The following is a 23,378-nucleotide window of genomic DNA, read 5'->3' as shown; positions in this document are numbered from 1 at the left end:
GAGTTTTCATCACTAATTTTTCTCCTCTATAGTTTCGACTCCACTTCAAATAAATCCGATATTTATTGAGATCGCACATTTGAAATATGAAAAGTACCCCGCTTTGCTTTGGTGATCAATGTGTCCAGCGTTTGTACTGTGGTATTGGCATCTACGAGCAGATAGCTCTAAAGCTACTATAGCTATAAACTATTTACTGCATGTACTAATGAGTAACTAGATCTACACGCATCAAGTTGTACATATGCATGAGTATATCTAACTAATTAGCATACATTAACATAAGCATACACACGTGTACTCTGGTCTCTCATACTTTTGTTCTCGTGAGCATTTAATATAATTTTGTTCTAGCTTATTGTAATAGACGTATTTCAAGTGATTCAAGTTTATCGTAAATGTTCGTAAACTCTACTCAAAATATTATCTTTGTAATTGATATATAAATATTTTAATATTTATGTTCAATAGAGTCCCACTTTTAGTTTCGTCTCAAACCACTGAAATCTAAACAATCCTGATATTAACGTTGCATAAGATAAACTTCTAAATTGCAATAGCTTGGTCAATTTAGACCGGGAAAAGAATGACTCTAGTCATTACAGGTGCTTAAGTTCCACTACAAAAATCAATCAGCCATTATAGGATCGTTGATCGTGATCCATAACCGTGTCGGTGAACATGGTTCTGTAATTACATGTTACAATATGTGCTTTCAGTGCTGGGCTCGGCAAGCATTGCGCAAGGCAATATTTTACATTATCAATCCTAATAGATACTGGAACCCACAGTGCGAATTTGCAATTTCCAGCTTTGCTAAATGACAGACTAACATCATGCCGCTGCTACCATGGATGACAACAAATTTGTCAGAATAAGACAGCAAGCAACGTCACGAACTGGTAAACGACAAGTAATTAGAGCTTCATAAGGTCTTTCGCTAACTTCGGTGGCACATCTACAGAATGCAGGTCATTGGATGGTGCTGGCAACAGGTGCTTGTCCTCAGCCTCGTCCTCGTCACTGTCCCCAATGATTGACGAAGATATTGAATTTAAATCATCATCTGAGTAATGTTTTAAGAGGAACCGATAAAATGGTTAATAAGACTGTTCAAACTAAGAAAGAGTAGAAAACAGTATTTACAAAATCCTCCTCTGTTTTCTGATAATAAATATTATCCAATTGCTTAGAGGTTTGCCTAAAAAGAGTAGTTATTCTACAGGAGTTACCTGATACATAGTAATATTAGTTTCTGCAACAAGCATCAAAGTTTTCCACAACAATTTAATTACTGTGGAATCTCAGTTCTGTGGAAGCTACCAGATGTGTGTCACAATTTGAAATATAAGATTGATACCACCTGACAATTGTAGATGGAAGGACATACATAACATGTAGCATATTCTGATTGCCACATAAGTAAATTTCACTTAGCATCCAACAAACACATACACATAAATTTACTAAAATGGTGACAGCGCACTGCTCACGAGAAAAAAAGGTAAACGGGTAAGACACTGTTGAAGAGGATAGAGAAACTATTATTGCTTGTCAGTGATACAATTTTTCTTTTTTCAAAAAAGGTAGCATAGCACAGCACAGAATTGATATGATAAAATGAGTCCAATCGGCGTGCCCGCAAACAAGCTATTCCTCTTAGGTTGAAACAATTTGGCATGAAAGAACACCTTGGGAGTCACAGAAATAGAAAAAAGGCGACATAAAGAAAATTTAGGTAGATGGTAACCAGAAATTGGACGAAGAGTTGGGACACGACCGACAGGAGAAACTTGGACGCTTTCTGGGAGCAGGCAGTCAAAAACTGAACCTAAGTTTTGCAAGAAAATACAGTCAGCTGCCTATAATTTCAACTGATCCAGGAAACAAACAAATTGCTAGTGATACTGATACAAACCTACTCTAGCAAGCCTATTCACCCAGGCAGGGATGGGTTTTCCAGTTAAGTTCTGACAGACATCATCCGTGAAATGATTGCAGTTCTTTGTAATCAAATTATATGAGTTCCCATGATACTTCCCTGCAAGTTTTTCAATAAATGAGCGGAATTCTTCCTGCGACATGTCTGTTGTGCCTAGCCACACTGTCCTTCTATAGATAAAGCCGGGGCAACTTTTCGATTCCACCTCAAACACACCACTGGATGAGAAGTCGTGGGCTCCAAATCCATATTCTGTGCCATGGACTAAACAAAAAATGCTAAAGACTTGAGTTGTAGATCAGTTGGATACTAAAATAGGCACCATATTATGTAGATTTAGAAAAGGCAAACATAAATAAAATTTTCAATAAAATAGTGCTTGATTCAACCATTCAGGCAGTTGAAGCAATACATACAATCAAATAAGGCAACCGAGTTGCTGAATATTTTGTAAATGCACACTTCCCTAATAACCTATGAAGAATGATGCTATGAAATTATGACAAACAAGAGCGATCTTTTTCACTAGGACAGATGCCATGAACAACTCTACTTGAAATTCTTGCTAAGACAAATCAATATTCTTCTATCTTCGTTCCCATTCCCCATATTTTTCCCCGGGGATCAGCCCTCACAATACATTTTTGTGCTGCAGAATTTATTATCGTACAAAACATCAAAATTGATCCGAAACTAGCAACGGTAAAAAGATGTTACAAATCAGCATCATATCAAATTATGTATTAGAAAACAAGAAACTCTCTTCCCCCTCCTCGTGTATTCAAACCATCATTTCACTGTGGTAATAGCCAGTGGAATTAGGCCCAGAATATGACCACGGATCAACACAACCAACTCCGAAAACAAAAACAAAAAAGGAGAAAAAGCGCCTGCGATACCTTCAATCCCAGAGTGGAAGACGCCGAAGCCGAGCCAATAAAGGTAATCGTTCGCGGGCGTGAGGTCGTACACGTTGAGCAGCACCGGCGTCGACGCACCGTCGTTCCGCGCGCCCATCACCGCCCGCCGGCGAAGCCCACGCACGAGCCTCCCTGGAGATCGATCTCACGGCCCGCCCAACATGAATGGGCGGGGCTAGGGCTTGGCGCGCGGCAGGACGACGCGTCGGGCGAACTCCTCTCTCTCGCCCCCTTTTTCCGATTCGATTTGGTTAATTAAGGAATAACCATTTTGTCGTTTGCTTTTTTTTCCCCAAACATGTGACGCTATCTTTACGCTGTTGCTTGACGATTGGTGAGAGTAGTCCCTTCCCGTTTCCTGGGTTCTTTTAGATTTTAGATGGGGTACAACTCATTTAAACCATACTCATATCTAAATTCACGCACACGTATGGATACTCTAAGCATATATGTTTTATATAATCCTCACTACAGCGCACGTGTGTGAATACCCTTATCTAATTTGAACTAATTCCAGATGCTAGCTGAGAATAAATCCCTCCCCTCTACAAGAGTATGCGAGATGAGAGACGAACTCCTGTTTGGTTTAATTCACAACTAGAGCCTTACTGCTAGCTACACTCTTCTTTGCTTCCGTTTCCTGAGTTGTGCTGCGCTCGTCGTGACCACGTCAGCTAGATGGAGCGGGAGATACGCAAACGACTTTAAGCACGCGCGGCGTATCTAGTTGTCCATCCTCTCACTTAATACTCATATGTTCGTTAATACGTAAATAATTTTTTTATTTATCCTTTCAATACGAATCTAAACACAAATGAATGATGATATAAACCATGAGTTCACGTGCACTTTTGGAAATTTCCCTTCCGGCGGGAGCAGGACGACTTCCGTTGGACAAAACGAGATGAGTCTTGGCCCTTGCGGGGCGCAAAGGAGAGAGATTTTAAGTGAAGAACACTGATTCTTATCTGTTCGATTCTATCAGAAGGCACATTTTTCTCCCACCAAGTCATTTTGCAAAAAAGAAATTTGTACGGCCCATCAAAAATCAAGTACAGATCATATGGGATGACGAGAGAAAGAGATACGGGCGCCGTGACCGGCGGCAGATGTGGCGCCCGCTGCTGGCGGCTGCCTTCCGTGAGCCCTTCCAGCCGCTACGACAGCCTCCGCGCGGGCCCAATCCAATGCAACATGGAACATGGAACATGCTGATGGGCTCCAGCTCGCGCGAGCGAGATCATAGGCAGCCAGGGAGGACGGTGAGCAGCTCGCGCTGCTGAGTAACACGCCGAACCTGAGAAACTACGCGGCAACTAAACCGACAGTCAGTTACGGGCTTGCGGCGTCGGCTGATCTACGTACATAGAGGACAGGAGAGGTGGCAAGCTCGTCGTGCTCTCTTGCCCAGGTATATGTACAGATGATTGCGACGGCGACGCAAGCAACTGCTTTATTTCACGGTGACTTTGGGGATTAATTGGGAGCACACCCTGAGTGAATCATCAAGGAGAAAGTGAACACACCAGCCGATCCGTCAGGCAGCATCGCAGCTACCCCCCGGGCTCGGGCCCGGCGACGTTGTGGTACAAGGTGGACGTCCCGCCGTCGAACTTGGAGATCACACTGTGCGCCGTCAGCCCGCAGTAGCGCTCCCGGAGGCGCTGCATGCAGATGTCGGCGATCTTCTTGAACATGTGGTCGTCCTGGATGAACGGCTGCTCGATGAACTCCGCGAGTGGCATCCACTGCAACCATGTTCAGAGATCAGAAGCTACGGGCCGGGTGAGCCAACGTGGTACATAGGCAAAGCGTGATCTACCTTTGCTGCTTGAATTTCCACTTCATCAATCTTGATATCACCGGGTAGTGGTCTCAGCATGCAGATGAAGAACAGGTCGGACTTTTGGAAAGCCACATTATGTGCATGCCTACCACAATTTTACACCAAAAATTTAGAGTAAGAACGCTTATATGTTGAACTAGTACGATTTTAAAATGATACGTATCGTGAGAAGTATCCTAAGCGCGCTTAGACAGTTATGCATGTGTTTCAGTAAGTATCGCATGGTTGATTGAGCCCAACATTCAAATAAGAATTTCTTAAATTGTGGATGGCTGCATCTACAGAAATGAGCTAGAGCAGAGCAAGAGTGGGGGGGGGGGGTCCTAGTAGTCTCTCTCAAGTTCAGACCATGACTGGAGTCTTTTAATCAAATGTCACATGACAGAATGAATCACCATGCATCATTTTAAGGAGATTCAAGTAGGGTCCGAGGATGGAGTCCCCATCCGACTTTTTTCTTTCAAGGAGGTGCATATACTAATTCGCACAGCTCAGTAATTTTTAAGTTAATAGAAAACCAATAAACCATGAGCAAAACCATTACCTAAAAGCAATCAGCTCCACAAATTCAGAGTTAATCTGCATAATACATCAAGAGCATGATATTCATCATTTATCTTTGAAAGGTAGTAGAAAAAGGACATGTATCAGAATGCCTTATTCTTACTCCAGTTTCCTCCTTGACCTCTCTGACAGCTCCTGTGAAAATCTCTTCTGACTGCCACAAATCAAATGAACATTCTTCAGCAACAAATTTTCATGACAATTGATAAGTAGTCCTTACCATACCAGGTCCTTGTTTTGATCCTTACCGCATGAATGAATCCCGTTGGGAGTTTCCAAACACCAACTAACGCTGAAGCAGAATATTTCTCTTGCACCACCAGAACCTTGTCAGATGCTCAAGAAAATGTCATCATAATCAGATATACATATACTTTGTTTTAGATAATGGAAAAGCAGACATACGTATACAAAATTAATCTTTAACACTGGCACCATCAATGATAAATGCATTAGCACTTGAGTCACGTACCTCCATTTGATCGTTGATCACGAAGCCCCCAACTCCAACCTGGTGAGAGGCATTTGCCGGGAGCAAGCAGGGTTCATCAGGGATCCAGTACGTTAGCATCAGATACGACTCCTCTGCGTGATGATACCTAAAGCCTTCCTGCACATAGCTAACATCACATTACAATACTGCTACTAACTGACAAGTACCAGTTTGTGATCGAAATGCAGCATGAGACAGGAACAATCTAAAAGGAGAATTCACTATTAATTACTGTTTGACTTAGTTACTCAATACCTTCACTGCTAATGGAATGTACTCGGAGCGATCCAGCGGTAACTTCAACCACACCCCCTTCTTGCCCTGTAAAAACATCACAGTCATAAACATGTACTCCCTCCGTTGCAATGCAAAAAGTGTGTAATAAATCCCCTAGAATTATGTCCTCACCCCTTTTGAAACATGTAAAGTTACTTAATTGCTCTATATGCATCGGTTTTTCTCCTATAAAACCCACACTTTACATTTAAAATCTCTTATAACAAAAGAGCAACTATTATCAAAAGATGGATGGAGAAATATTGTGAAACGGATACTACCGATGACATGGATAAACATAGCGAAGCTAAGAGAGCAACATTGAGCAATTTAACATGTAGTGCCGTACCACCAACTTCCAGTAGGAGAGCGACGCCGACAGGGACCGCGCGAACGCGGCCATGTCGGACGGCAGCCGGTCGGCGTCGACAACCATTCCGCCGTACTCGTCCTCTCGGGCCTCGAGGACGGAGCTGTCCTCCAGCGCCGTCGTCCACCTGTGGCCATTGCCGTTCCATCCTTTTATGCGCGCCACCAATCTCACCGCCCTCGGCATCCTACTGACGCGGGAGTAGGACGCCCAGGCCCTCGTCACCGGCTCATCTGGGTACAACGGCAGAGGGGTGAGCCGGTGAGATGCATGGCAGCTTGAGGCAAGTGACCAACGAGCAGATCGGGGAAGAAGTGATGTACCTCTGGAAGAGCAAGAACAGCTCAAGAACCTCGGGCCGCTCCGGCCTGTGCGGCGGCGCGCCTCCGTCGTGGCGCACAAACTCGCCGCGGCTGAATCGACGAGGCTGCCTTCCATTCCACGCACTCAGACGCGAGACCCAAGAGATTAAAGTTAAGCAGACCCAAGCGCGCTGTTCGGGGTATTACCTGGCACCTGCTCTGATCTGTGGGGAAGTAGAGTAGTGTGCGATCGATGTGGATTGTGGAGGTGTCTCGGGACCACAGAATGCTCGCACCGCACGTACGAACGCTTTTATATCATGTGAGATCCTCGTCATTCTCACAAGCCACAAGAAGGATAAGGAGCTAGTGCATGCCAACAGCGTGGGAATCGTCGCGTTTCGGAGCAATCGATGGCAGGTACCAGCTTCGTATGTAGTAGCGTCATAGCTCAGGCAATTAACAGGAACTTGACTGGCCAAGTTCTAATAACTTGCACTCTAAGCATCCATAAACCTACGAGTTTATTAAGTTATCTCTATCAGGTACTTAAAAATTTATTTATTTATTATTTATAATATTATTATAATATCTATTTAATATTATCATAATATTTCTTATTTTTTCAGCTAGGCACTTATTTTCTACCTTCCATTAAATTCTTTCTCTTCTTAGATCCACTTACATACTATATAAACAGTGATACAAGCTTTTTTTTTTTTACATCTGCAAATTTGCAGATCCCAGCTGCCATCCTCTGTCATTGTAGCACACCTGTAAGCAGTAGAAGCAGCGGCTGCTAGAAAGCATTTGCGGTAGCACGTCATCTGTAAAAGAGCTGTAGCACTCGAGCACAATAGTTTAGAGTATTTATAGGAGTTGCACCTTAGTGTTGTGACAGATTTCTTGGTACTGTCAGCGTGTACAATACTACAAAACCGTCCAGGGCAGGCTTATCGCGTTTCCCGAAGACAAAATGCATGCGGATAATGGTGCGTGCGTTGTAAATGATAGGGCGATAGATAGGCAGGGAGGACCCTCACTTTAACAAGAACGCTCAGCGGCTCAGGTCAGGTCAGCTCAGCTCAGTTCAGTACCCAGAAGAGTGTACATGAATTGCAGCTTTATGTGGTCAATGGTTTGGTAGCCCGTATTAGTTATGCTCAGGGTCACAGACGCAATACTTTTTTTTTTTTGATTTCAGACGCAATACTTTGCATCAGTGTTTGTTTCGGGATTTTTTTAATAATATTATTTTATTAAAAAATTGTAAAAATAATAGTTAAATTCATAAAATTGTAAGAATAGATATATATAGCACATAGAGTATCGACTATGAACATATTAGTACTCCACATACCGATTTTTTAGGTGGCAGTAGGCCCTGGTACCTGTCGGTATTTCGCGTGCTGACAGGTGGTGGGTCCGTTTAATGGGAGTGCTACGTTGGCATTTGAAGGATCCTAGAAATCTGTCGACATACGAAGTGCTGATAGGTCTCACGTCACGATCTATCGGCACGTGAAGTGTTGACAAGTGTCGTGTTAAGGCTGTCAGTACTTCGCGTGTCGATAGGTACATATTTAATCCCGATCGTCGCCGATTTGTCTTCCACTAGCCATGCGCACACTACAACAGCGGTGACGTGCGGCAAACGGAGGCGGGCGTGGCGAGCACCGGTGTTGAGTAGGGCTGCGCGATGAACTTCGGCGGCAAACTTCAAGGTATTTTTTTTGCTTTTCTTTAGAAAACATAGGTAATAGTTAGTTAATAAATTAGTTAGAAAATAATAGAAAATATAGTATAGTTAAGAAATTAGTTAGAGTAGAAAAATAGGAAATTTAGGAAATTCGATTAAAAAAACAGTAGAAAATGTAGTAAATTTAGAAAATTAGTTAGAGTAGATTAGAAAATATAGTATGGTTAGAAAATTACTTAGAGTAGAGCGGAAAATATAGTAAAGTAGTTATAGTAAAGTAGAAATTTTAGAAAAATAATAAAATTAAATTTAGAATAGAGTATGTATGGTTGAGATTTTAGCGATATGTTTTGTAATATTTTTTAAATTTATAGATTTAGAATAGTTTGACGATACATTGTTATGAATTTGTCGGTAGTAGAATTAAGAATCTTCCCATACTTCTTCTCCCTCTGCAGTCCATGCTGCTACATTTCCATGGGCATCAGCCATTTTTTCTCCCTGATTATGGGTGGATTGGTTGATGATGGTGCTTTGCGGCCAGTCTCAGTTAGTTCGAGTGACACAAGAGATGCTTAGGGTAAGGTGGATTTTCCTTTTTTTTTATTCCCTTGAACAAATCAAAATGACTGAAGTTTTTCTATTTGGAATTGATATGAATAGATGAACATATTTTTCATTGATATAGGAATTGTACAATAGAAATTTTGGGTGGATTTTCCCAACATTGTATTTAGAATGGTAGGGAAAAATTATATTAGTTTGAAATTTGGAGTATGAAAATTTAGAATATGGTAGAATAGACAATTTAGTATAGAGTATATATAATTTGGTTTTTTTTTCAATAGTGTGATAATTTAGAGTTATAAATTTTCAATAGTAAGATAATTTAGAGTTAGAATTGTTATGAATTTTTTCAATAGTGTGATAATTTAGAGTTATAAATTTTCAATAGTAAGATAATTTAGAGTTAGAATTGTTATGAATTGGAGATATATATGTAGTAGAAATATTTTGAATATGTAGGATATGTAAAATAGAAATGGACTAGTTTTTTTTTTTGCAGCATTAGATTTAGAATGGTATAGTATCAACATAAAGGGAATAGTAGCGGTGATATTTGATGGTTATGTAGAATACAAGTGTTGAGGTTAAATAGATTTTGTTATCGTAGATGTTGTATGATCATTATAATTATTTAAACTGACGGATTATAGTATGGTTGTTGAATTAGACTGTAGTTAGGTTTAGGGTTTTTTACGGTCCTGGATATGTGATGTATTGTGACAGTAAGGTGGATTTAAGTAACTTCTAGTATGTGAACACGTAATTGAATAGTCCTGTAGAGATGAGGTGGGACCAAGTGTTAGGTTGGATGTATAGTCTGTTGCAATTTAGTCTTACACATCAGCGACTAATAGTGAAGGTTCTGATTCGTAGACGTCTAGAAATCGGGTGGCAGTGGGAACTTTGGAACCTTATATGTTCTAAGCAATGCCAGCAATTTGTGTCACTGGAGTTGAGACGGGGTTTTTTCCACTACATCCTTGTAGAAGCGAGCAATATTGGTTCAATAGAAACCGGCCCTAACACCGTAGAAGCTGTTGATTAAAATATTATCGATGATAAGGAGTAGGAGAGCGTGGTTACGGAGGTTCCCTTGCGGACTAGTGCACCAGTTGAGGTACATACAGTAAGAGAAGAATGTAACGATGAGGAACATAATCAGGCCACGATGCTTGCTGATTAGGGGGAGCGAGACGAGGCACTTGTGGATCAGATGGATGCAGATGATGGCGAGTTCTACACATTTGTGGACTCGAGTGCTGAAATTCTGGAGGAATGGACGGATTTTACATTGGAGAATTTAACGATGAACGATGGACATGAGTTTTCATGACAATATGATTCCGTCGTGGTGACCAAAAGCTAGATGTTTCATGACAAGGTGCATCTCTAGCATGCAGTGAAGAGATGGTACTTCTTGAAGAAGAGGGAGTTCGAGGTGGTTATCTTCAATCCTTAGATATACGACGTGAAATGTTTGGTTGAAGTTTGCACATGACAAGTCGATGGACTCTTACCGAGGTGTGGCACTGTATTGTAGCGTCCATAGTTGAGTTATATACTTGCAACTTTAGTCGACCTATGCGTGCACATAGGAATATAATCGGTGATTTTGTTGCAAATATCATGTACCCAGAGATTGTGAATAACGCTACTATATTCCCGTTTGGAATTATGCATGTTATCGACAACAGATTTGGCTACGAGATTTTATAGGACATGGTTTGGAGAGCGAAACTAAAGTTGTTAGAGAAGATGTTTGGCACATATAAGGACTTATACCACAACCTATCTTCATTACTAGAGGTTATTCAGGAGAGTAACCCGGGCACCTGCATTGGTAGTTATTGTTTTGTCAATCATGATGGAGATTGAGTGTATGGCATGTGCTGCTTGGTGCACTTTAACATTTCAATATTATAGGTTAATAACGTGAGTTGGCCATTAATCATATATATGATATATATTTATATATAAATTTGATACATATATACCAAGTTACTATATGTAATTAGAGGTTAGAGGATGGTGTTGTACCGTAGTGGTACCTCGTCTCCCTCTAAGGCTGCCGATCTTAGGTTTGAACCCTGGCGGTAGCCCCCAGAGGCGCCCCAGCTCCTCTGTGGCTAGGGGTGTGGGCCTCCTTTATGAAAAAAAATGTAATTAGAGGTTAATAAGGTGAGTTGACCATTAAATCTACCATTCCTGCTCTGTTTGTTTGAAATCAATCTCTCTCCCTTATTCTAAACACTTGAACATGGCATCTTATATAAATTTGATAATATATGAAAAATGTAATTGCATACTATGTTTTCAATAATGTCAAAAGAATGACAGTCCTCTTGTGATTTTTTTTACCAATTATGAGATATTAGATGCACAGATTTTTTATCATTTATTTTTTAAATATGGTATAGCAACACACAACCAACCCACAACCGTAAAAAGTTATCATGTAACCCAATATATATACTATGCTCCACACAAGGCAAAATTTAGCTACAATTATTTTTCATCATATCTTATACAAAAACGATCTGGTTGTTGTAATATGCCTGTAGTTAGTGTCCATAAAACTGAGGATTATATTTATTTTATTTTTTGAATTTATCAATTACTTCTATCTAGTGATTCTAACAACAAAACAATGATTTACAACTTTTTTAAGAATTATGCCAAGAGGTTCGATCAGTTAAGAAAAAGACAAGGCACTAGGCATATTTGACGACATGCATTGCCAACCAAGCAGATGCTCGATGGTAAATCTTGGTTGATTAGGAGATTGAACCCAGGACCGATGAGCTTGTAACAACCAATGATACTTTATTTTTGCTCAATGAAAAAATGTTTTGCCTTTTGGTATCAAGGACATGACCTTGTTTTGGTGTTGCATATGGCTTTCATATTCTGCAGTACAGCCCTGCGGATAGGGACTGTGGAGATGGTGGCAGGGACACCAGTGAGAATAAGGAGGAAGACGATGGGGCCATAGATTAAATATTTTTAAAATAATATTAATTTAATAGAAATATGTAAAATATCATCTGTTTAAAAAAGTGCAAATAATACCCCATCGGTACACCAAATATCGATTTGACACATGTCAGCATTTTACGTGACGACAGGCTAAGGTAGCAGTCGAGCACACACACTATCGGCACGTGGTCAAGCCGACAGGGCCTATCGGCATATGGACTATCGAAAGGTTTCCCTAACAGGCTATCGTTTGAATTGGTCTGAGAGGAAACCGAGCGGGCAGCGTGGGGAATAATGGGCCCTGTTGGCACCCGGTCTGCAACCAGACACCATGTCGGCTGTCGGCACTCGAATTGCCAACAAGGGCCTATCGGCACGCGAAATGCTGATAAGACCGTCAGTATTTGGCGTGCCGATAGGGTACTATTTACGTAATTTTTTAAAAATAGATGCTATTTTTGCAACTTCTATTAACTTAATATTGTTTTAAAAAATCTGGTCCGTCGCGCATTAGCAGCCTCAAAAATAAGAAAAAGGAGAAAGTTTCAAAGACAGAGAGAGAAGAAGCCTGGGAAGATCATCTCCAATAAACCTACGGGCTACGGCCCAACCACACAACAGCCACAATTTTGTGTTGGACCGACGTGCCTCAGCTTCGGAATTTTTTTAATATATTTTTTATTTTAAATTTTTTAAGATTACATGCCCGTTTAAAAATAATGAAATCTACCTATGGTCACCTATTTAACGGGCGAGAATAAGGTCTCGCTCCTTGAACGAGCGATACTTTATGAGCCCCGATTAGCATCGTATTTAATAATCGGGAGAAGAATGTCTCGTCCGATCAACGGGTGAGACTTCCTCTCGCCCATTCAACGGATGAGAGCTTGTTCTCGCCCGCTGAACGAGTGATACCTTCATTCGATTTAATTCAACTGCAGAACTATATATATAATTAGTTTTTTAATAGAATTTGTATTCGGTAAATTGAAAAATATTGCACATTAATTTTCTCAAATTTTTTTATTTAGTTGGTGTAAAAGTGTGTGGAATTTTTTTTACCAAGTGACTTTGTGAGAATACAAAATCTAATTTATCGAACAATAGTAGTTATGAAGCACAAATATCATATAACCCGGCACGAAGTTTACATACGCTGATAAACATTACATGAGGCATGGGGTTTTTTATCGTTGTGCGAATGGACCATAACCGTAAAGAGATGACAGCAAACGTTAATATGTACGGTACAGCTAAAGACTAACCTAATAGTGTACCACTGCTAAACCTAACATGCCTTAGAGAATAGAAATAGATCGAGGTACAATAGATGCTCTCTACTGAGTGTACTTAGGATATTTGTCCTTCCTTAGTGCATCTCCCTCCCTACCTTAGTGCGACGGGCCCTCTCGCGCTTTCTTTCCCTCTCTGCTTCACATGCTTGAGCCATGGCGCGCTTCTTCACGGCCTTCCTGATGCGCTCCTCCTCCTGCCGCTTCATCTGTAGTTCTTTCCGATGTCGCTCGTACTCACGACGTTGGTAAACTTTCCTCCTCCACTGCATCTTCATATCCACCACCGCTTCTGGTCCTCATTTTGCTCCATATCGAGCTATTGCATGAAGTGACAGATAGGTGGAGGAGACTGGACAAAAGAAACAAGATGGGAGATTAGTAAGAGAGTGCATGAAATCATGTGAAAAGTGCACATGAGTGATCTATGTCGCTATACCGATGGGTACTCATACGGTCCATGTCGATACTTGTCGTACTGGTAGTTGGCACACATGAAGAAGCGTAGGCCATATGTATAGGATACGATGTGTAAAGCTCTGTCGTATAATATATGATTAAAGGTTAGGCATATGACCTCGATGAAGGACTTTAATGGTGCCACCATCCATTCCTCTGAATGTTTTGACTATTATGACCACTCACATGAGTGGCAGACTTGGTACCTAGAAGTATTAGAGTGGTCACTAACATCAAGCGCAAGTAATTCGTAGAGCAGATATGTCTCATAATTGTTAGAATTGTGATCAACATCTAACCCGAGGCATTCTTGATGGAACCCGATGTGATAGGTTAAAGCTGAGTTATTTGGTCTATTTGTGTGTAAAACATTAGTCAGGACAGAGGTATTGTCATTTTATGGTAAAAGCTGAGTCGTGTGTTCACTTTGTGTCTAAAGCCTAAAGCACGACATATGTGCTATCATTTCACGCATAAAAGCTCTATCCTGTAATCACTTCATATGTAAAGTGTGAGTCACGACAAGGATGCTATGCTGCAGCAAGGTGTTGTCATTTTTTGCTAAAAGCTAAGGCATATGGTCACTCAGTGTTGCCTCATTTGTCCTCTACCGCTGGAATGTCTTGTCTACAAACACAACTCAATCGAGTCTCTACTGGTAGGTAGCACACATGAAGAAGCGTCTGCCATAGGTGTATGAGATGTTACTACTTACAATGTCATTACATGTTCAGATTGATGTAACCTGTCGCTACCACCTTTTAAGAGCAATGTGTCCAAATGCTGCCGACTACTCATAGTTGCTACAGGAAGGAATCTAATGCATGCACTATCTCCAAATTACATACCTATACTTGGTCCATTCACCATCAAGACTTGTTGTATATAAACAAAACTCAATCGATTCTCAACTCACACATTTTCTAAGGTCCATACACCATCAAGACTTGTTGTATATAAACAAAACTCAATCGATTCTCAACTCACACATTTTCTAACCTCGAATTGAATCGAGACAATGACGTTTCCACATCCTCTTGATGGCTCCATCGATCCACCACCTCCATACCCCCATTTAGACGTCCATGGCAGAGATTTCTACGGAAATCACAATGCTCTTCCTTGCTCGTTTTGGCCACCATGTCGACATGGAGATGATGTTGTAGTACAGGTTTATGAGCATTTCGGTGACGCAGGCCGTCGCTTCTTCCGTTGTCCACATTTCAGAGTACGAACACATAGTACCTACTTTTTTCTCATTTTCTCAAAACTATTTACTTATCTCATCTATCACTTTTTCCAGACGGACGATCGTGGGTTCCAATACTGGATTGATCCACTGATGGAACCACACATTCAAGAATACATTCGTCACCTGCACGTCTTTATCGGGGAACTACATGAACAATTGTGCGAAGAGAGATGCAGCAACGTCAAAAGGAGTTATATCCCACCTTGCATGGCAGGTCGGAGGAACAATTGGGAGTAATAAGGATGTGTTCTAGTGGTCGGCCGAGGATTTGATTTCGTATTTGACTTGTACTATGTTACCATTCTCTAAATGTGTGAATCCCAATATGTACCTGGGAGTAACCAAGAGCTTGCTCCCCCCCCCCCCACCACCACCGACGCTCTATGGTGACGTGTTATCTCTGCATTTTGTTATATTTTCTTGTACCGTGTTGTTCATAATTGAATCAATTATACCTCGTCATGTAATGTTTTATTGTATTTGCAAGTGTTATAGTAGTAGGGTTTTTTGATGCGAAGGCTTTTTATTTTGGAAGTTGCAAGTGAATGATTTGAAAGGGGATATGAACGCACGATGGTCTTCCTTGGTATCGATTGAGAACACAGTTAATAAAAACATGGCTGATAATAAAGATTCCACATTAACATCCAACATGATATGACAGACGCATAATATGAATACTAGCACAGAGTTCATGTAAAATAGTAACACGGAGTACTACTACATAACACCCTGAAACTAACAATAACATAGAATCCTATAGGTTACGTCCCCTCTTAGGGATGACGCCCCTGGGCTCATCTGTCCTGGGGACCCTGCGCTTCATTGCTTGCACGTGGTGACCTGAGTACGTTAAGCGGTCCGGTGGAACGATCGGCCGCTCAAGTCGGCCAGCAGGCGGTGGAGTGGCATAGTCGTCTTGGGAGGGCTGAGTCCCTGGGAGTGGCGCACTAGGTAGCTGCGACGCAACGAGCTCGTTGCTCTGTCCAAAGATGAAGTCGTACCTAGGGACCTAACTAACGTCCCTGCTAAGAAGCTCCATGTAGCTACTCTGTGCCTCTACTTCCCGGAGATCATCGAACTCTGCACATGGAACAACAAAGAAATCAAGTTACCATCGGTAAACCGTGACATATGTAACAATATAGCATGCATGAAGCGAGTGTCCTATCTACACCGAGGATGCGAGAGCACGAAGGACCTGCGTCCGCAGAGGAAGGGTGTGTCGCACTGTTGAAGGCGTGGAAGTGGCCAGCGAAACTGTAGCAGGGGTCACCGACGCTGGAGAACGAAAGCCAAGGTAATGTACCACTGCAGTGGGGGTGACCAGCAGCAGTGACAGACTACCTCGCCGTCGTAGGGGTCGAAGAGGAAGGCGGTGTCGAAGACGTCCTCAATGATGAAGGGTGGAATTATTGGTTTGTGCAGTGACGCGGTGAAGGTGGCAGACAATCATGCTAGCATCTGTGCCGACGCTCGTGGTCCCGCTGTAACGTCCGAGGACGAACTGCAGCTCAACGATCTTAAGGACTTCACCACGTTCTAGATAATCTGGCCAAACAACACGCTCATATAAGCCCTGGGGACCTCACCCCCACTGTCGAGCCACAGTCTCGACGCACGTGCCTCAGCATCAATCTGGTGTTGTATGTTCCTCTGTAAAGATAAAATTTTATCTCACTTCACAATTTTTAAGCTAACAATTGAGGTAAATGATGAATCGCGTAGGGTTATTCGTACCTCAAGCGAACGAGCCCGGTCCCTATGCATAGGGTACGTGTCGCGCACGTCCGCCACGTGCCGTGGAAACTCAGCTGGTGTGTACGTCACCCAGACCCGCGTCCGATGCACGAACCATGAGAGGTACTCTGCGTACGCCTCCTCCGAGTGTGGCCTCTCCTCATCCACGACGTGCTCGACAACTATGTCCCATTCTTCAACCCACCTCTGCACACGTGACACAAATGCGCTAGTGGAATGATCCCCCTCCGCGTCAACCTGCAGAAGCATAAGTCTGTGAATACAAGGTGTACACGTGGGTCGTATGAAAATGTTATTACGCACCTGTGTATGTTGATAGGCACCGACCTAGTCAACGGTAGTGACCACGGTTGGAACTTCCCAAACTGTCGCATCACGCGATGAGGTGAGTTCTCCTCGATGCAGATGTCGAAGACGAGGGCGTGAGTCATGAGCCAGTACTCCCAGTCACGTAGGCAGAGCACCAAAAGTCCAAACGGAGCACGTCGAAGTACCTCGGCCTGCGTGTACAGCCACCAGCGCACATAGTCCACCGTCAGCTCATCGAACTAGCGAACCTTGTCCAAGTACGCATGTGTGTCTGCACGCTGGACCAACTCGGCTGTGCAACCTAACTAAGTTAGAAAATAGAATAAAGCAATCAACATAAATGTACACAAATAGCATTGCACTTACCCTACATCTGCACCACAACGACCCCATGGTCAGGCTATTGACGCTGTCCGCACCAAACTGGTACACGTTAAGGTCCACAACAGGTCTACCAATGGCGATGTGCTCGTATGAACACATCTAAAGCAGCAGAGGACACCCTGTCAGGATGGCATTGTCGGTGATCTTCGTGCACCCGTTGCACAGGCCGCGGTATGTCACAACCAGCACAGTTGACGTCCAGCTGTACTGCGAGATTCCACCGGGTCGATGTCCACAACCTCTCTCGCCTAGGGGATCATGCTCCTTGAGACCGTGTTGCCGTGGGTCTCGGTGAACATGACCCACCTGAACAACCACAGGAGACACGCCTCTAGGTGTCGGAAGACGTCCTTGGCGCCGGCCAGTGGGTGGATATTGTCCGCTTGTCAAACAAGGATGAAGTACAAATATCTGCATCCGTTAATTACTTAAAGGAGATGAGAAACCATTAGAAGACATGCATACCACAAAATGAACGAGAAAGGCCTTCATCGGGTCGTGCTTCTCGTTCGTTGGAAAAGGCTTGAACGGGGCTACGTCGTCCAGCCATTGAACGACGGAGAAGTGGCCTAGTATCTCATCCCGCTAGCTCACACCCACGTCCCTATCCCCAACAGTGGCACCCACGAAAGGCAGGCCCATCAGGAGCGAGATGTCCTCTAGCGTGGGCGTCATCTCGCTGTACGAGAGGTGGAACATGTGCGTCTCGGGATGCCACCTATCGATAAGGGCCGCGAAGAGGGCTCTGTCCTAGCTAAACCATGTCGCCACCTCCGAGGCCCCCACCAACGCATCCACCTCCACAAGCCGACATAGCAGAAGTAGGCCAGCAGCACGCAACCTGCAAGCATACTACAGTTAGCAACCAATATCAAATCTCGAGATCCAACGCTTGTCAATCTTCATTAGCTCATCCGGCACACAAGGTCGAAGTACCGGGAGTTCCTCACCTTGCACAGCGATGCGGTACGAACGGTGCCTGACGTTGATCTGGGGGTTGAGCAGCTCTGGCTGCGCCATAACTTCATGTTCATAAGTTACTTACATTTTTATATGAAAAAACAAAGAGTAAGAAGTGTCGACTGGTCTTTATTTGTGAGAACTGAACGAGTAAGCGTCTAGCATATAACATGATATAATACATTGTTCAAATGATACATAAATATGTGAACAAATCATAACATAACACGTTACAACCTCGAACATTGTGATCGTCTTGGCACTAATCAATCTCAATGAGCCAACAAAGCCGACGCGATGACTACGAGGACGTCTCCCATCTCCAGCAGACCCGGACGGACCTGCTTCCGCGGGGTTCACATTTGGGACACCAACGGTGCATTTCTTGTAAGTGTGTCCTGTTCTGTTGCACTTGCTGCACCATTTCACATGACGTCCAGTTTCTGCTTCATCCATGTCATTACGGAGCCTCGTAGTCCTGCGCCGCCCCTTCTTATGCTTCATCTTGTCAAGATCCGGTACGAACAAAGCATCGGGCTCAGGTTCCTTCGTGAAAGAACCATAAATCCCAAAACCATAGATCTCATGGTTCCAGGTGTCAAACAGAGCTTCCTTCTTGAAGTAGTCACAGACGAACCTCTGAATCCTCAGCCCCGTCACAGCACAAGCGGCAATCACATGGGAGCATGGCTTATGCAGTAACATCAGCTTGTAGCAGGTGCAAACGCACCTATCATCGAAGATGGTGCACTCATGGATAACTCTCTCACGGTTGCCCCTCTCCTTCCTTTGTCCGTACATAGAATTTTGTATCTGTGCTTTGTAGTTCCCATGGTTTTCATCCAGTGCATCTTTGCCTTCTCCGCCTTGTCTTTCATGTACTTAGTCATTTTCGTCCCATAAATCATTGATGCGTGTTTGTCCGATCTTCCGAAAGGTAATATGATAAGTCGTTTGGTGGAGTTTCGACGTTGATAATCCCAAGGCTCCGAACAGAATAGATCGAGAACCCTCGCAACTACTACACCACTACTCTATGGTTATCAACTGTGCCAAGATGCGGTTGACCTCGCCAAGAAGGCTTTTCCTGCAAGTGAATCGAGAACACAAGCAAGAACAGGTAGACGCAATCTGATTATTGCTAATTACCAATGAAGTGCTCGAGTTGGGGTTCCACAAACCGAACAAGTGGTGAAACTGTATAAAACAGAATAATCTAAGTAAAACCCGAGTCTAAACTATGACAACTACTGTGTATATATAGGATGGATATGAGGAGGTCAACCTAGGGTTGTGCAGCCATGGAAAGAGGTGTACACAACCTGAACTCTGATCCCGGTCCAAAACGGTGACGCATCACCTTATTTCTTTGACTCTAACTAAACTATAAGGAATATTTGATTGGGCTCATATCCATTAGAAATAGCTCGTCGTAAGCTTTCTAGAATGTCAAAGATTGCCTAAAACAAACTTCGTATGAGAGAGTTATGCCAGTTTTACTGACGTGTTGTCCTGCGACTCAACCATGACCACGACCATGACTAGAGCTCAGCTTCGAGTCCGAGTAGACTTGGCCTTTGAGGGGTGACATCTGTGTAAGATTGTGGTGCTTCTTCCATGTTTCTAAGAAATAAAACATCACAAGAATTTAGTAGTAATCCATCCAAGGAAGCATGAACAGAGAGAAACGAGTTCACTTGGTGGTCTAATTGTCGTGCACGTGCTCTTGTAATTGGACCTTGTATGATTTGAGGATTTTTTGTGGTATTCATCATATCGGAAGGAGCCATAGGCTCATCATCCTCCCCCTCTTAAATTGGAGTCGCCCTCGACTCAAGATCTTCTTCTTCTCCCAAGTAGGGTTTCAAATATGAAATGTTAAATGTGGAACTAACCCTAAAATTTATAGGTAGATCCAATTTGTATGCATTATCATTGATTTTTCTTAATTATTTTAAATGGTCAATCAGCTCTAGATATCAATTTTGATTTTCTTAGTTCTGTAAATTTATCCTTCCTCAAATGCAACCAAACTAAATCACCCGGTTCAAATTTTATTTCCTTCATACCTTTACATCTAGCAATCTTATACTTTTCAGTCGTGCTCTCTATATTCTTTTTAGTGGTTTCATGCAACTTAAGAATAAATTCAGCATATTTCTTAGCATCTAAATTAAGTCTTTCAAAAGTAAGCAAAGATAGTAAAGCAATAGGAGCACGGAGATTAAATCCGTACACTATCTGTAACGGACTTACTTTGGTGGTGGAGTGTACCGACCTATTGTAACCAAATTCAATATGTGGTAAATACTTTTCTCACATTCTCAAATTCTTCTTTAAAATTGCCCGTAACATGGTCGATAATGTACGATTAACAACCTCTGTTTGACCATCGATTTGGGGATGACACGTAGTAGAAAACAGCAGCTTCGTCCCCAATTTATTCCAAAGTGATCTCCAAAAGTGACTCAAAAACTTTGTGTCACGATCTAAGATGATAGTATTAGGCACTCCATGTAGTCGAACGATTTTCCTAAAAAACAAATCAGCTATGTTTGTAGCATCATCGCTCTTATGATAATGTATAAAATATGTCATTTTAAAAAATCTATCCACAACTACAAATATGTTATCCCTCCCCCTCTTTGTCTTAGATAATCCTAAATCAAAATTCACAGAAATATCCTCCCAAGGTGCACTAGGAACAGAAAGAGGCATGTAAAGACCATGTGGATTTAAGTGAGACTTGGCTTTATTGCAAGTGACGTAACATGATACGTAGCGCTTGATGTCACGTCTCATCTTTGGCTAAAAGAAATGAGCGGCCAACATATCTTCAGTCTTCTTTGCTCCAAAATGTGTAATCAATCCTCCTCCATGCGACTCCTGCAACAACAAAAGACGAACAGAGCTAGCTGGAATGCATAGCTTGTTAGCATGATAGAGAAATCTTTCATTCAGCACATATTTATTTCATGTTTTTCCTTCTTCATAATGTTCAAGCACTTTTTTAAAGTCTAAATCAGCAGCATATAAGTCTTTAATAGTCTTTAAACCAAAAATCTTATGATCAAGTTGAGATAACATGGTATAACGCCTAGAAAGCGCATCAACAATCATGTTGTCCTTTCCTTTCTTATGTTTTATGACATATGAAAAAGACTCAATAAATTATACCCATTTAGCATGTCGTTTATTTAGTTTAACTTGACTTCTAATATGTTTCAGCGGTTTATGATCAGAATGTATAACAAATTCATCACCCAGTTGTAAACCTCTGCTAAATTTGTAGTCATAATGTCGTACCTAGCCTCGTTTGTGTCGTAGAGAAGAGCTCACTTCTCCTTAGCTCATTCTCAATCTACTCGCTAAATAACCTAGTAGATGACCCGCTCCTCCGCGTGATGCCAGCTTCTTTGTCATTTGGTAAGGACTCAAGAGGTACTGGTACGTTCTTCACTCCCGTCATGGACCTCCCTGCATGCTCCTGTGTTTGCTTCTTCGTCAGCTCGTCCAGTATCTTTCAAAGAGCAACAAATTTCCGCTACTGGTTTTGACCGCACAACCTCTTGAAAATGTTCATGAGGTTCTTGTTTTTGAATTGGCAGAAGAAGTTTGCACTCAAATACCTCATGCACCACCTACTCTGCAGGTCTGGCCACATAGGTCGAATCAAGCTATCGTCCGTTCCATTTTGCAGATCCGAAATTGCCTTGAGTATTCCAGCATACCAGTCATGTATAATGCACACGTTCGCCCAACACACGGTACAGAAACTAATACCAACTATTGATGTTCTCACTCTCTACAAATGCAAAGACCAACGATAGAAATTGATTGTTCCCGTCAACCCCAATATCAGTCAGGATCTGTCCTGTGAACTTGCTGGTAAGGAAAGTGTCGTCGATGCACAGGGTAGGCTGATAATGCTTAAAAGCTTCGATACATGCCCTTATTGCAAAGAAACATCACTTCAGGACATACTTGCTAGGTTTGGACAGCAATGAGTACTTATCAATATCGTAATACGTCCCCGGGTTCCTTCGAGCAATACTTTGCAACAAATATGGTAGATTCTCATACAATGCTTCATAGGTCCTGAACCTCATCTCAATTTCCTCCCTCTTCGCCCTCTATGCCTTGTTGTAGCTTATAGTGTACTTATACTCCTTCTCAATTTGGCTGATTATGGACCCTGATTCGTAGTTCAGGTTGTCCACAATCTGGGTGTACATCACATTAGTGACAAAGCCTGAGTTGATGTTCCCGTGGTTGCGCTCAAGTTCTTCCATCACACAAGTGTGTTCGACCACAATCGACACCTCCCAATAGTCAACCCACTTCCCCTTAAAACCGTGTACCCGCCACGTGCAACCCTCATTCACGCACTTCGTATCATATTCCTTCTTGCATGACTTAATAATATAAAACTGTCGTCGAAGCGAGGTCGCCTATTGAGCCACAACATCCTTCATGGCCTGACTGGTATGATACCTAGCACCTTGGGTTACATCATTCTGCGTATACTCCAAGGCCACTTGATTCCCCTCATTCACTATAAGGTTATTAAAATTTAGATTGTTCCAATCCTCGGGAACCGAAACATCGTCCTCATCATCTGAGCTGTCATACTCAGGAGTTTCATCAGCCTGAATATCATCCTGCTCCATCTGTTCAATTAGAGAAGGAATTCGTTCCCCCTCGTCTACCTCACCGGTCGGTTCAGTCGGATAATCTGATGAATGTGCACCATCCGGATCGATATCTTTATCATACTCTTCCTCATCACCCTCCTCCTTTGCGTACGCTTCACCTTGCATCTCCCCAACCGTCTCCTTATTCTTCTATTACACAAACAACATAGGAGGCCGACCTCTGTGCACAACATCATGCAGGTACGAGAATATCTCTCAGTACACACCTTCTCTGTAACGGTTGCCGACAATGCTAATGGTCATCTCTTGAACCTCGGGGTCTATTTTGAAACTCCGCATCAACCAGGCATA

The 23,378-nt window shown here is 42.5% G+C and overlaps 2 protein-coding genes across 2 annotated transcripts; both read right to left on the bottom strand.

The window, feature by feature from the left end:
* Positions 1-614: 614 nt before the first annotated feature.
* On the bottom strand, positions 615-2,976 carry LOC133919447 (deSI-like protein At4g17486). The gene is made up of 4 exons (XM_062363834.1): positions 2,842-2,976; positions 1,919-2,206; positions 1,751-1,831; positions 615-1,066 (listed from the first exon to the last, which is right to left on the bottom strand). Exons 1-4 carry the CDS (start codon positions 2,957-2,959, stop codon positions 918-920), a joined length of 636 nt encoding a protein of 211 aa, XP_062219818.1. The 5' UTR covers positions 2,960-2,976; the 3' UTR covers positions 615-917.
* Positions 2,977-3,243: 267 nt separating this feature from the next.
* On the bottom strand, positions 3,244-7,020 carry LOC133919446 (nudix hydrolase 8-like). The gene is made up of 9 exons (XM_062363833.1): positions 6,735-7,020; positions 6,391-6,644; positions 6,021-6,086; positions 5,745-5,882; positions 5,521-5,598; positions 5,376-5,426; positions 5,253-5,287; positions 4,685-4,793; positions 3,244-4,610 (listed from the first exon to the last, which is right to left on the bottom strand). The coding sequence occupies exons 1-9, from the start codon at positions 6,847-6,849 to the stop codon at positions 4,416-4,418; spliced, it is 1,041 nt and encodes a 346-aa protein (XP_062219817.1). The 5' UTR covers positions 6,850-7,020; the 3' UTR covers positions 3,244-4,415.
* Positions 7,021-23,378: the final 16,358 nt, after the last annotated feature.

The sequence above is a fragment of the Phragmites australis genome, chromosome 5 (genome assembly GCF_958298935.1).
Source record: "Phragmites australis chromosome 5, lpPhrAust1.1, whole genome shotgun sequence".
Lineage (NCBI taxonomy): Eukaryota > Viridiplantae > Streptophyta > Magnoliopsida > Poales > Poaceae > Phragmites > Phragmites australis.
This window is presented reverse-complemented; position numbering and strand designations above follow the sequence as displayed.

Bases quoted from the DNA above. Each gene is read 5' to 3' on its own strand.
- LOC133919447 (XM_062363834.1), bottom strand. From the start codon at position 2,959: ATGGGCGCGCGGAACGACGGTGCGTCGACGCCGGTGCTGCTCAACGTG. The intron at 2,207-2,841 runs GTATCGCAGGCG...TTTTTTGTTTAG, and splicing joins CTTCCACTCTGGGATTGAAG to TCCATGGCACAGAATATGGA. The intron at 1,067-1,750 runs GTTACCATCTAC...AACATTACTCAG, and splicing joins AACTCTTCGTCCAATTTCTG to ATGATGATTTAAATTCAATA.
- LOC133919446 (XM_062363833.1), bottom strand. From the start codon at position 6,849: ATGGAAGGCAGCCTCGTCGATTCAGCCGCGGCGAGTTTGTGCGCCACG. The intron at 6,087-6,390 runs GTACGGCACTAC...ATGTTTTTACAG, and splicing joins TCTCCTACTGGAAGTTGGTG to GGCAAGAAGGGGGTGTGGTT. The intron at 4,794-5,252 runs GTAATGGTTTTG...AAATTGTGGTAG, and splicing joins GTGGAGCTGATTGCTTTTAG to GCATGCACATAATGTGGCTT.